Source organism: Centroberyx gerrardi, chromosome 14 (assembly GCF_048128805.1).
Source record: "Centroberyx gerrardi isolate f3 chromosome 14, fCenGer3.hap1.cur.20231027, whole genome shotgun sequence".
Taxonomy (NCBI): Eukaryota; Metazoa; Chordata; class Actinopteri; order Beryciformes; family Berycidae; genus Centroberyx; species Centroberyx gerrardi.
In genome coordinates this window covers 21,883,243-21,897,724 of record NC_136010.1, presented here as the reverse complement: position 1 = coordinate 21,897,724, position 14,482 = coordinate 21,883,243, and the positions used below count along the sequence as shown (strand labels likewise).

General features: G+C 43.2%; 2 protein-coding genes across 2 annotated transcripts; one reads left to right on the top strand and one right to left on the bottom strand.

Moving 5' to 3' along the window:
• The first annotated feature begins 988 nt into the window (after positions 1–988).
• pmelb (premelanosome protein b) lies at positions 989–7,291 on the top strand. The gene is made up of 12 exons (XM_071915518.2): positions 989–1,046; positions 2,821–2,916; positions 3,206–3,352; positions 3,537–3,665; positions 4,326–4,487; positions 4,672–5,004; positions 5,178–5,432; positions 5,768–5,905; positions 6,026–6,128; positions 6,326–6,531; positions 6,651–6,741; positions 6,877–7,291. Exons 1-12 carry the CDS (start codon positions 989–991, stop codon positions 7,034–7,036), a joined length of 1,878 nt encoding a protein of 625 aa, XP_071771619.2. The 3' UTR covers positions 7,037–7,291.
• A 416-nt stretch (positions 7,292–7,707) lies between these two features.
• Positions 7,708–9,319, bottom strand: LOC139924446 (tubulin alpha chain-like). Its single transcript, XM_071915456.2, has 3 exons — positions 9,109–9,319; positions 8,855–9,003; positions 7,708–8,726 (listed from the first exon to the last, which is right to left on the bottom strand). Exons 1-3 carry the CDS (start codon positions 9,227–9,229, stop codon positions 7,746–7,748), a joined length of 1,251 nt encoding a protein of 416 aa, XP_071771557.1. The 5' UTR covers positions 9,230–9,319; the 3' UTR covers positions 7,708–7,745.
• Between the last annotated feature and the right edge of the window lie 5,163 nt (positions 9,320–14,482).

Below are 14,482 nucleotides of genomic sequence, written 5' to 3'. Positions count from 1 at the left end.
GGTGTTAATTGGATGACAGATGATCATCGGTTGAAAGTAGCAACGTGAATTTCAGTGTAAATCCCCAAATAATTAGGGCTAATTGGAGAGGCAGTCTAAAATGGGTCAGGTGATTTAAAAAGAGATTTAGACGGCTATTCATACTGTATTTGGAAGCACATGCTTTCACATGCAAGTGGTGACACGCCAACTTTGTTAGATTCCACATTTATATTCTGTCCAGTTTCAGAATTTCCAGAATTGGGCCTCCATATGAATGCTCACCATGGATTATGGCACAAGGGATATTAACATCATATCCTGTGTATTGATAAATGAGTCAAACTGATAATACTGTAAACTTCATGATCTAAATATTGTATTGAGCCTCGGCCAGTTCAGTTCTGTCATTATCCACTTTGGGGATATCATAACAACATGTAACACATTTTTTTTAACATGTTGAAGTTTTCAGTGCACTCACAGAGGCCTTGCAAATATGGCCTCTGGCAAATATGAATAGACTGATTACACAAGGCTAGCGGTAATGAAATATTATACAACCATGCAGTGCGCTCTACTACTTTACAGTACAGTTTGAGGAGGTGAGGAAAAAATGATGTACATATACTCATGTATCCTTCAACTTTGCAGTAGGCTTGTTTGAAAATGTTTAAATTATACACCCTCTATTAACCTCGTGACCCAATCTGTTGCCATGCAAAAAACGTGGAATTTTGCATTTCTTATGTGACTATGTGGTGTTTGCACTACTGTATGAGACCTATATAATCCCTGACATGTTCAGTACTTCTACTGTAAACACACAATCAGTACACTCCAGGTGCCCCTAAGTCTCATGGGAGGAGGGACTGCAGAGCTTCCTGGGGAGGAGGGGTTTCTCCTACTGCCACTCTGTGAGCTCAGACATCAGACAGTTTATAAGGCCAGTTTGCTCTGTCCCGCTGCTCAGAAAAGGGATATTTCATAAAGAGGAGGCACACTGACCATGCGGACGTCTCTTGTACTGTTGGTGCTGCTGGCAGTAGCTTCATATGCTGTGGCAAGTAAGTACAGATGATACAATGTTTAAACTGAATTTCAGGTACTATATACAGGCTCTGTTTAAAATAATGGAAACACCAACATGAAGTATTGAATGTTTCTGGTGGCTTGGTACTGATGTGGCTGCAGTTTCAGGCATGGCTCATGTTCAAACACCTTGAGCTATTTTCTAATTACTGCTAACAAAGTTAATAAAAAGTAATTCTGAATGACCTCCTTTTATACTTTTACCCAAGGGTTTTAACAAAATTATTCCTATCAAGCTTTATGAAATTCTGAAATTGTAACTGAGACTCTTACAAACACATTAAGACGGAGAGCTTCGATGATCACATAAACACAGAATCAATAGGTTAGTACTAGTGGTTAACATGAACTTTACCCCCCCAGGACATAAGTAGACTAAAACCATGCCAGAGAAAAGCCCTCCATCGTTATTAATGCTGGTGTTCCATTATTATGATTATAACATGTAGATAGGAAGACCAGGGATCCTGTGCATTTTAGAAAAAGCTCCGTTTTAAACAAATATTTACAAAGAAATAAGGAAAAAGCAAACCTCTAGCAGTTTCATAATGCATGAAAAACTCATATTTAGCTGCTGTATACTGTTAGTCTTTTTATCTAGAGCTCTGTCAGTCTGAGAGTGAAAGAACTATGCAATGTTTTGGTTTGGTTTTAGCAGGGCTACCTTTAGATTTGGATTAAGGATTGGGCCTTTGAAAGGTCAAAAGGTGCTCTAAGACACACGGTGGCTTCAAATTAGGACATCCTTTTGATTTGATTTTTTAAAAATATTTTTTCCAATATAAATGGAAGTAAATCCAGTATTATAAAAAGGTGCTGCATTTCATCACTTCCAACTGAGAAACACTTGTCTTGGTCTACATAATCTGTGTCTAGTTCAAGATCTGTTTGTGTAGTTTCAAGTCATTCCCGTGACATCTATACTCAACCAAGCATGAATGGCAAGAATTTGACCTTTGTAAGGCAAAGTGATATAAGTATTAATCTTTATCCTGTGATTTATAAGTTCACATTATGGGAAATGTGGATAGAAAAAAACACCTGAAAGACACTCACCCAGAGAAATTAATTTAAAGATATTCTTAGTACTCAATTTCAGTTAGTCTATCTAAAAACCAAGAGTGGAGGGGACAATGGGTGTGATTATTCTGTAATAATCCAGGATGAATTCCCAAACACAATCAAACGTCTCATTTAGTTTGTGATCTGCTAGAGTTTTGAGGGGGGGAGCTTTTAATATTAGCCCCATTTGTGTTTAATCCAAATTAAACCCTGTGACCGTCTTAATCTGTGATAAAATCACATACATGCATGCTTATACACACACACACACACACACACACACACACACACACACACACTCTCTCTCTCTCTCACACACTCAGCTGACCGTCACATGAGAGGGATTGGAGGGACCAGAGAATTATGTTGGTAATCAAACAGCACCTACAGCACCAACACCCTCTTTCGGTCACTAGTGGTCACCTTCGGTTACATTCACCTTTTGTCACATGAGATACTCTAGAAGCTTAGAAAGCTATAATTGAGTAATAATGCAGTTTTGGACAACTGAATGACAAGCAGAAATAATAAACACATCACAGAAATTCTTTCAAGAGTGCAGAAGGCCAAGGTGTGCTCATAAAATCAGAAATATATGCGGCATATTTTCTTCTCATAGGAGAAACTATATGTATGGAGCAGTATTCAAGTTCTGTTTTCAAATATATGTTTATTCTGATATTTCAGAGCCTAAAAACCGCTTCACTCGATATCCATCATGGAATAGTAAGATGTACCCAATCTGGAAAGACGGAGACCAGCGCTACAGAGACTCCTGGAAAGGTATGCATGTTGCAAATATTGTTGCCATAAACATAGAAAATGACTTTCACTTGCCTGTATTGTCAATGTCCTGCAACATCCTTGTATCTTCAAAAAGTCATATCAGGACCTGAGGAATATACCTCTCTTACCATGTCTGACTTACTATGCAGCTTTAACACTTTATTATGCATTTTCCATGGTCATTAAACATATTTAGAGGACATGCTGCACTTCATCATATACATTCTCTAGCTGTTTTCATGTCATGTATCCATGGATGGATGTTTTCCTGTCTACTGCCATGCAGGTGGAAGGGTGACTTTCAATGTGGGGAATGATGCTCCAACTCTAACTGGAGCCAAGGTTACCTTCACCATTGACCTGCAGTTCCCACACAACCAAAAGGTGCAACCCAATGGAGAGGTGGTTTGGGCTGAGGACTGCGTAGTCAATGGTAAGACACCATACACACACAGACACACACTCCTTACCGCATCAGTTGAAATATGGTAGTTGTGTGTAATTGAAATGTTTTTTTTGTTTTTTTTTGCATATAATCTATTTACTGTGTTTTTTATCTACTAATTTGTGGCATGGCAGAGTCTCTAATAATCACAATGCTCTTTCTCCTGCTGTAGGAACTAAGTACCATGAGTCTGAGCCAGTATACCCAGCGCAGAGCACAGAGTGGGAAGGTGTTTTCCCTGATGGGACTCCCTTCAAGAAGGACAAGAAGCCCAGCTATGTGTTTGTCTGGAAGACGTGGGGTAAGTGGAGCTTTCCTCTCACATTACAGTCCAAATAGCTTCTAAATCATGTTGATTTCTGTGGGTCAGGGAGTTTCTTGCTCACATGACATGACCTGAAATATGACCCAGGATGGATTATGTATAAGAGCCTTAAATAATGGTCATATGATCAGACCCTCTCACTAACTTCATTTGCCCTTGACTAGACATAAAAATGTTTCCCTCAAAATTTTACACTTGGCGGGGTGGGAACAGCATTTATTCCATTAAGTGACACTAAAACACTCCATTAAAACCCATAGTAATGAGCTCCTCCAAAGAAAACAAAGAAAATAAGATTTAATTGCGTGTTTTACGGCCTGATTTTATGTAGCTGTGGTCAGGGAGGAACCTCCATTATATCAGAGATACTATATAACACTGACTAGCCGATATACAACATTTCAGGAAAGGCCAATATATACATGTATATAGACCGTTATATCGGTCTAACCCTAGTATCTGTAAGATGCATATACCAGGATGGGAGGTGAGGGGACAGAGTTTGTTGTTGGTACATTAGGGAGGTCCTGGGGAAAAAGGTTGGGAACCACAGTGATTGTCCATATTAATAAATCCTAACTTCATCACAGTCACATGTCTTCAAAGTCCACTTAACAGGCTCATGAACTTGTGCAGGTCAGTACTGGCAGGTGTCAGACGGCCCCTGCTCCTCCCTCACCATCGGTACAGATGACGTCCCGCTGGGCTCCTACACCATGGACATCGTCATCTACCACTACCGCAGCAAGGAGAAGTTCATTCCTCTGGGATATGCCTCCACTCAGTTCTCCATCACAGGTTAACAACTCAGATTTATACTTCTCTTTTAATGGATTTATTGTTTTACTACATGCTATAAGCTTCCAGTTCCAGTTTTCTGTTTGTTCACTGTGCTCATTTGTTCAGTGGAGCCCTTGGCGTGACTAGTGGTCTTGTGTAGATTTACTGTCTGAGGGTGATTGTCCATCTGTGTCCCCCTCAGATCAAATCCCCTTCGCCGTCTCCCTGGACCAAGTGAACGACATCGTGGCGGGGGACATGCGCTTCATCCAGAACCGGGCCATCGCCTTCACCATCACCCTGCACGACCCCAGCGAGTACCTCAGCAACGCCGACATCACCTTCAACTGGGACTTTGGAGATGAAAGCGGAGCCCTCATATCCAGGGAGCTGACTGTCACCCACACCTACATTAAATCCGGCTCCTACAAGCCCCAGGTGGTCATCCAGGCGGTCATCCCGGATAAGGCCTGTGACCCACCGGTTGACACCCCCACCCAGCCCCCTGGCCCACCTGCTGATGTCGGCACCACAGGTAATGAACAGATGTTGACGGTGGGTGACAAACTGTATAAGAACAGCTTATTGAAGTGTTGATATGCATTGACAGACCGTAAATTCCTATGAATACGCCACACACATACCGCACTCCTGACGAACTGAAACACAGGTTAACAACATACTTCATACAACCTTGCCTGTCTGCAGTGAGAGCTCCTGCACTGATGGTGTCTGCTGTCCCACTGCTGGTGTCCACCAACGCAGCCGGTCTGAACGTGAACGTGGGTCCATCTGATACGGAGGAGGACAACACGGAGGAGGAGGCCTCCACCGCCTCCACCACTCAGCCTGCCCAGGAAACTCCCTCCTCCGTCAACTCCGACATGCCAGCTGACTCAGCCACAGCAACCTCCATGACGCCCACGGCTGTGACCGATGGGACGGTGACCGGGCTTGTTGCAGGTAAACTGAGAGGAAAATAAGTGTGGTCAGTTGTACATATTTAGGGCAGCAGGGTGCGTCTCATTACCAGTCTTTGAGCAAGACACTGAACTCCTACCAGCTCACTCACTCTAAAGTGCATGAGATTAGAGCATGAGCTGAATTCCTAAAATGCAAATCAGATGTAAATCTTTGAGGAAGCTGTGACACAATTGGGGCATGTGGCCTTCAAGATGAATAGCTCTATTGTGCTTTGTGTTCTATTGTGGTTTAATTCTGAATTGCTTTGGCGGTGGAGTCTGTTATTAATATTGATAGTATAGTATTGATTCCCTACTACTGTTTCTCCTCACAAGGTGCGAAGGGGACAGTGACACTGACAGGCCAAGCTGCAGTGGTAATAGTTGCTAAGCGGGATGCTGATGATAAACCCTCAGACGATGACTGTGTGATATATCGCTATGGCTCCTTCTGTACTGGCATTGAAGTGGTTGGTGAGTTGCTCTTAATTAAATCCCACATTCATCAGTATTAGAAACAATGTCCATTGGATAACATTGGCTGTTGAACTTGCTGACAATCCTTCCCCCTATGTGTAATGTCTTTGTGTTCAGAGGGCATTGAGAAAGTTGAGATATTGCAAATGGACAACGCCGTGACGAATACACTCGAAGCTGACAAAAATGTGTTGGATCTCACTGTTACCTGCCAGGGAAGGTGAGTGATCCTGTACTACACCCTCAGCACCATGGATGCATCTTTAAGAGGGACCCTTTTAAATAATCCAACCTTACTACCTCACACAAAACAAGTCAAGATATACAGGTTACCATGATTGCCAAAATTACTGGGAGCTATTTTGAATTCATGTGTAAAAGAAACACTGTATTGCACTGTGTGTCTTCTTTCTCCAGCCTTCCGAAAGAGGTGTGCAGTGTGATTCTGGATGCAGAGTGCTTGAGGCCGATTCACACAGTGTGCAACATGGTGGAGCCGTCTAAAGAGTGCCAGCTGGTGCTGCGTCACTTCTTCAATGACTCTGGTGTCTACTGCATCAACGTGTCCATGGCTAATGATGTCAGTTTAGCTGTTACCAGTGCCAAAGTCAATGTCAGCATGGGTACGCAACTTAACCTGCCATACAACAAGTTTGCACAAATTTGCAGGTTTGGTTTGACGATAGATTTTTACTTCATCTTCCTATTGACAGCATAATTGTTGGGTCTATTCTTGTTTCAGGCTCTGGTCTGTCCTCATCCGGAACTATAGCCATGGTGTTGGGGGTCCTGGTAGTTGCTCTGGCAGTAGGAACAGTGGCATATTCTTACAAGTAAGAACTGACTTGTCTTATGGATATTATAGTCATCTAGGAAGTAATCAAGTTGGCATACACCTTAACTTATTTACTCACCTCAGACACATGCAAAAGAAACAACTAGTCAGGATGTTTTCTTTCTCTCACCAGGCGCTTCAAGTCCTATCGTCCCCTGAAGGAGGATGTAGTGTCTGCAGGCCCGCAAGACGGCCAGGCTCACACCTGCTCTGGAACAGCGATGATCTGGAACCTTCTGAGCCGACGGGGAGCGGTGGACAACTGCCCGCTGCTGCAGGACAGGCTGGTGTGACTGACCAACAGACCAACACAACACTGCCAACCACATACACAAGCAAGCAACATCTGATTTGCACATTATAGTCACCTGGAATGTCTTCTTCTTCTTTTTTTTTTTTACATTTTTATACATATTTTGTAAACCAACACTTCATGAAAGTGTATGATTTGGCTTTTCCTAAATTTTCAATCAAGTGATAATTTCCTTGAATTATATTTTAGACCTGACATGATTCTTTTTGTACCTACTTGAAGCAAGTTTGGTAGTAACAGTATATGTTTGAATTTGGGCAAAATTGAATTTGAATGTTTCTTTTTCCAATAAACTTTGCTCAAAACTGTTCTGTAGTGTTGTCTTATTGTGATTCATTCATTATATGTTTCTAACACAGTTAATACAGTAATTAATAAAGCAACTACACTGGTGTCAGTGAGCTGTGTGAGGGATCGTCTAAATTCATGAGACTCCCTCCTTCCCCCAAACTAATCTGTTGACTTGGGACCCATTCATTCAGTGGCCATGTGTTCATAACCCTCTGAAAAACAAAATTACATAAACACAAGTATCTCCCCCCAGATCAGTAAAGCTATTCAAGCATTTTATTAAATCATTAAAGAAATACACAGGTACACAAAATGCCAATTAAGATCAATCTTTATTAGGTATCAATTATCGGAAGAGCATGCAGCACTGTACTGTTCAATGACATTTGTCATCATTTTTAATACTCTTCTCCTTCCTCCTCTCCCTCACCCTCGATGGAGTCGACTCCCACCTCCTCATAATCCTTCTCCAGAGCTGCCATGTCCTCTCTGGCCTCAGAGAACTCTCCCTCCTCCATACCCTCACCCACATACCAGTGCACAAAGGCACGCTTAGCGTACATCAGATCGAACTTGTGGTCAAGTCGAGCCCAGGCCTCCGCAATAGCGGTGGTGTTGCTCAGCATGCACACGGCCCTCTGGACCTTGGCCAGGTCTCCACCAGGGACTACAGTGGGGGGCTGGTAGTTGATGCCAACCTTGAAACCAGTTGGGCACCAGTCTACAAACTGGATAGAGCGCTTGGTTTTGATGGTGGCAATGGCAGCATTGACATCTTTGGGCACCACATCACCACGGAACAAAAGGCAGCAAGCCATGTACTTGCCGTGGCGAGGGTCGCATTTCACCATCTGATTGGCCGGCTCAAAGCAGGCATTGGTGATTTCAGACACTGAGAGCTGCTCATGGTAAGCCTTCTCAGCAGAGATAACAGGGGCGTAGGTGGCCAGGGGGAAATGGATACGGGGATATGGCACCAAGTTGGTCTGGAATTCTGTCAGATCAACATTGAGGGCACCATCGAAACGAAGGGAAGCAGTGATGGAGGAAACTATCTGGCTAATAAGCCTATTGAGGTTGGTGTAGCTAGGACGCTCAATATCGAGGTTCCTACGGCAGATATCATAGATGGCCTCATTATCTACCATGAAGGCACAGTCAGAGTGCTCTAGGGTGGTGTGGGTGGTCAGGATGGAGTTGTAGGGCTCCACCACAGCGGTGGACACCTGGGGAGCCGGGTAGATGGAGAACTCCAGCTTGGACTTCTTGCCGTAGTCCACAGACAGACGCTCCATCAGCAGGGAGGTGAAACCAGAGCCGGTGCCACCTCCGAAGCTGTGGAAAACCAGGAAGCCCTGAAGGCCAGTGCACTGGTCAGCCTGAGGAGAGAGGAGAGAGAGGAGAGAAAGGAGAGAAAATTTTAAAAACTGTAAGAAATACAGTAACATGATTTACATTGATATTGTAAACTTAAAATTGGGAATCAATTCCTCCTCAAGTTACCCACCAGTTTGCGGATCCTGTCCAGCACCAGGTCAATGATCTCTTTGCCGATGGTGTAGTGTCCGCGGGCGTAGTTGTTGGCAGCATCCTCCTTGCCAGTGATCAGCTGCTCAGGGTGGAACAGCTGGCGGTAGGTCCCAGTGCGCACCTCATCTGAGGAGACAGAAACAGAGTGAATCAATTTTGGATCTGCAATTTTGAGACATTGATATTACCACTTTGATTTGCCTAAATTCATGTTCAGTCAGAAAAGTTTACCGATGACAGTGGGCTCCAGGTCCACAAAAACAGCCCTGGGGACGTGCTTTCCAGCTCCAGTCTCACTGAAGAAGGTGTTGAAAGAATCGTCTCCTCCTCCAAGAGTCTTGTCACTGGGCATCTGTCCGTCCGGCTGGATCCCATGCTCCAGACAGTAGAGCTCCCAGCAGGCATTGCCAATCTGGACGCCAGCCTGACCAACGTGAACTGAGATGCACTCACGCTGTGGAAGGAAAAAACAAAAGTGTTTTTTTTAGTGGTGATATAGCTTTAAATCCACATCTTCATTCAGCTCTGTCACTGCTGGCTTTTACCTGGAATAAGGATTAATAGGTAGTCCATTGTAAATTATGATATACTGTATATCTGGTAAATTGGATTATTCAATTGCTCCCCCTATGTGAGATTGGCTGGCACTGCAGCAGGAGGCACCACCCTGCACTGCGATCTGCAGGGGACAAATGGCTGACAGCAGCCTCCGCAAATGCCGGGCTCGCTTCTCGTCTTTCCTCCAGTCTTTTTGTCCCCCTGTCCTTTATCCTCCTCTCTCTGTCTCTCTCTAGCATGGACATGCATGCATATTCTTATGCCTGGGCCCGTGCACACACGCGTGCACATCATCGTTCTAGAACATTCACGCACTTGCTCGGATGCCTTGACGCAGAATCACAGCAGATGTTGGGAAATCAATGAAATGAATTTAACTGTGCTATCACACTTAATTTTTAGAATGAGACAGACTGCGTGTATAACAAATGAAATAGGCTAAGCAGTTGAGGTGAAAGTCAATTAAGCGAAAGCGTGTTTATTTAATTATTTGTCACCCTTTATTTGTCCTGGGAGTCTTCTTCTTCTAACCTCCTTTAAAAGCAGAACAAGATGTCGCGTTACATCCTTTATAAGCAATCTACAGCTGTTAATAGGAATGGGTTTAAAAAGAAATCCTCAATGCTGTGTGAATTAAAATAATGGACAGTTGGAATCTGTTGTCTCCATCTATCCCCACCCAGGCTGCCCCTCCCTGCCTTAAGACGGAGGGTAAGGCATGTGTAAGGTGTCTGATTTTCCGCTATTCCCACTTTAACACTGCCGATATCAGAATATCTGTTAAATGATGCATCTGTTATTACCTTGAAGAACACTGTTATTGTTCTGACCTGACTGTCACTTACTCCAGCCTGAAAGCAGTCCGTCAGTGCATTGCTCTAACCTCAACACACAATGCGAATCACCAATCTGTGCCTCAACAAATTAGGCTGCTGTTTCACCTTTTAAGATAACTAAAAAAAAGAAAAAAAAAGAAAAAGATAAACAACGCGTCGAAATGTAGAGATGAATCACAATCAGAGACCAATAGAGATGGAAAACACTTACGGTGCCTTACAGCAAGCGAGACGCCGGGTGCCGCTTAACCTTAAATCCCACCTCAGAAACCATTAAGACCCTAGACTTGTTTCAGACACATACGGCTGAAAAAACTCCTTGACTTACCATGTTCTCTTAGGAGGTTCAAACAGCAAGGGAGAGACAAGAAAATGCGAAGAAATATCCTTTTTAATATTTGTGTGTGTATTGCGTTGCGTGTTCTACCCAACGGGGTCGATGCAACAACTGCTGAATGGGAGGGCGGTGCTACCAGATTTATACATGCAGGGCAGGGGATTTCTCTCCTGTTCAGGGAGAAAAAAAGCAGCTTTTACTACCACCATTTGCTGTTACAACATATCTCATGCATTCATCACTGAACAAAATGATCACTGCTAAAGCTGCTACTCCAAGATTATAGCCTATATTGCCAGTGCACCTGTTATAGATGACAGGAGGGTTAGGATTTTGTTAGTCTATTCATGTTTGAGAAAATATGATGATTATATGGTGAGATCTTTTAGTTTTTAATGCTGTGTGACTTTTTTCTTAATTTATTTTGCATTATATATACAGTATATATATTTTTTTGTTATTATTTTCAATTATAAGCAATGACAAAATCTGTGCAGAAAAATATACAGTAATATGATCCCTTCCCCCTCCCTTTAATCCCCACCCCCACCCCAGAAAAAATACAATTTAACATAATTAGTAATAATTATGACAACAACAAAAATAAGAAAAATATGTGCATAGACTTACACAATGTAGATACAGGCATATACAAAGAGACATGAGTTATAACAAATAACACTTTTTAATTTAAGTTTTTTTTAAATCAAAATATGGGCAGAAATTTGAGGTCATTCTCATTAATTCCTGCCCTCTGAATAAAGGGGCAGCTCAAACAAAGCTAATGCATAATGCATGGGAAGCAATGAGCAAACAAAGATTACAGACATCTATTATCTAGGCATGGTAGATTGAAAATCAATAAGAAATGGCCATATCTGTGAAGTTGCAGATACCAGTGTATATTATGTATGCAAATTCTGTATGGGCTATAAAAATCCCTGATCTGTTCCTGCACACTCTGCGCTGGATACATGATAAACGATGCAAAATGGCTGAATGCTTCCGCTGCACAAGATGCTTCCATCTCACTGTAGCTGATATCAGCCAGGCGTCCATGTTGCTGAGGCCTGCCATGGTATCCGCCCGGCATGCCAGCTCTCCAGCTCTCCTCCCTCTTTGTCCTAGATTCTCTGCAATGATGTCATTCAGTGGGCTGATCACGTGGGCCGTCCGTCTCACCCTGTCTCTCTCTCTCTCTGTGCCTTCCTTGCTGTTCTGCTGGACTGGGTTTGGCCGGTGCTTCCCCTGTTTGCCTGATTGTGTCTTATCTGAGGAACTGAAAGTGCCTGATCTGGCTTTTTCATAGGGCTGGAACAGCAGAATGATGTGCAGTTAGTGTGGCAGAACTGTAGTGCGGAGTGCATCCGCCAAGGTCCTCCTTCACAGCTTGGCCTCCTGGGTTACAACATGAGATGCTTGAATAGCCTGCCCTTTCTTAAGCTTCCTGAATCCTGCAGGGACCGAGAGCCATTTGAAAAGAGGCTTGCACAGGGTTTCTGACTCAGTGTCGGATGTGATTCCTGCCTTCTAAGTCTAATGCGGGCCTGGATAACATCCTCACTGCAGTATGAACCCAACATGTTGTGCTGTTTTGTTCGAGAACACGCTCTGTGTCGTGGGAGTTATCGTAATTTGTTCAACAGGGAACTGAGGAAATCTGATTTACAGCAGGCCATTTGTGACTGCTGTACTCAGTATGACCTGCAGGGGATGAAAGAGCAGGACAGGAAGCAATCATGGCTCCCTGCCGATTTAGTTGAGAGAACATCCCCCCCCCCCCCCCCCCCCCCCCCCTCCTCCCCAGCAGCTGTGAGACAGGGAGTGTCTGAGCAGCTGCTCAGCAAGAGGAGAGAGGGAGGATGGGAACGCTTGAGATGGGAGTGGTCCTCCGTGGAGTGAAAGAGACCGCACTACATCCTGCTCAGAGAATATGATACCCAACAAAGTGACAAAGCATTATTCTCAGCATGTCACAGGAGCATTTTTTATATTATATGTCTGATTACAAACTGAACGAGTCATGGTTTTGACACGATGATTACAGGGCAAGGCATGCATAAAATCTGATTTTTGCTTGTTATTTCTTGGCATGCTTTGTTACGATGGAAGTGGCTGTGGGTACACTGGAGACTGATATTCACAAAAACACAGCAGTCACTACTATCTGAGATCAACTTCTCTTGAGTTTGTATCACAAAATCTGGGTTGATGAATGTATTTCTCCTACGTCCCCTCTCTTAAAACTAAAGCAGCTCAGAGTACAAAGAGGTATCATTTCTGCCCCTGGGACAACTGTAAGAGTGTCTGTTGTCATAGAGATTCCTTTGTTGTTAGCAACCAAGGCATTTAAAAATGTCAGGTAGTTTGCTGGACTATTCTGTGGGCTCAGTGAAGGACACGTTTATGGTCCTTATCACTGAAAGCTGAATGTTGAAGACACACATCAACAGAGATGGTATCCATAACCAGCAACAATTACTGTCCAGCTAAAGCATGAAGGTAGGGATTAAAGTAAAAGGATAGTGGGGCGTTGGGTGTACAACCAACTGCCTTGACAAATATGTGAATCAAAGAGCTGACCCACATTCCCTTCCCTGCCATGCACCGTGTCTCACAGAGGCAACACCCCGTCAGTCCTCCTCATCACAATTTTTTTTTTGTCATCACTTTAAAAAGAGAACGTCACTTGTACTTTGTAGGCAAGCAAGCAGGCTCGCTTGTCTCCTTGGACACAAGACAAGCAGGCAGAAAGACTTTGACAGTGAAACGGGCAGGGGCAGCCCCACATCCCCCACTGGGGCAGCTGCAGTGCTGCCTGTTAGTGCTGCTATTTAAGCTGGGTCATGTGACCACCAGATAAAGGCGGTTTATGTGGATACTAGGCTGTATCCAGGCAACTGCGTTATTCATTTCCTAGCAACGGTTGGATCTTGGGCGGAGGGCTGGGGGTTGGGTGTCTGCGGCTCTCTGGCCCGTATCTCCCTCATCTCTATGACTGGGCAGTTTGACCTCCATTATCTGCAGAAAAGACTGGAGAATCAGTTTGAAATTATCAGATCAAATCAAGTTCAGTGAATAGTGTAAATACTGTTCATTTTTACCGAAGTGTATAATGTTCAACAAATTAATTAAAATATAATGGATATTATATTGCTATATTAAAGTGAGAACTTGTGTTAAAGGGTGAGGGAAGAGAGGACTTCCACACCTGCTAGAGCAAAAGGACCAAAAATATCACAAATATTATAAGACTCTGACTGGCCTAAGCCCTTGTTTTGTGTAACATATTCATCTCTAAACCTGGAATCAGATAGCTCCCATTGTATCCCCTTGATATTTTGCATAGATATTTACATATTTCTTGATGTTATCATGAGTCAAAATAGCACATTAGACTATAGAAACCAGTTTCTCCTCATCGCTGATCTCTGATGATTTGTAAACTTTTCAAATAGACCCACTGTGTGGAAAGGTTTCTTCTGTGTGTTTGATATTTAGACAAATGGTTACTTTTAAGGGGCAACATTTGGAGGCAGATGAACTGATTGATCTGTACTGGCAGGTATTCAGACATCAATAAGATGTATTATGTATGAGGCCTACTAAGCTTAAAGAAAATGAGCCATTACTGACTCTGAGTCAGCATTGTACTTCTGTTGTCTCATATTAGAGAGATTCTATTCTATTCTATTCTATTCTTTCACAGGTTGTTTCATTCTGATGTACTATATTCTATTTACATTCAAGGCTTTTGACTGTGACAGTGCATACAAACTATTTGGTCAGTACCAGACTGGGCCTGTCTGGTACCAACATGCGCAAAATTACGCACCATTCACACAATATAAAGCGCCATGCTTGCAGCACAATA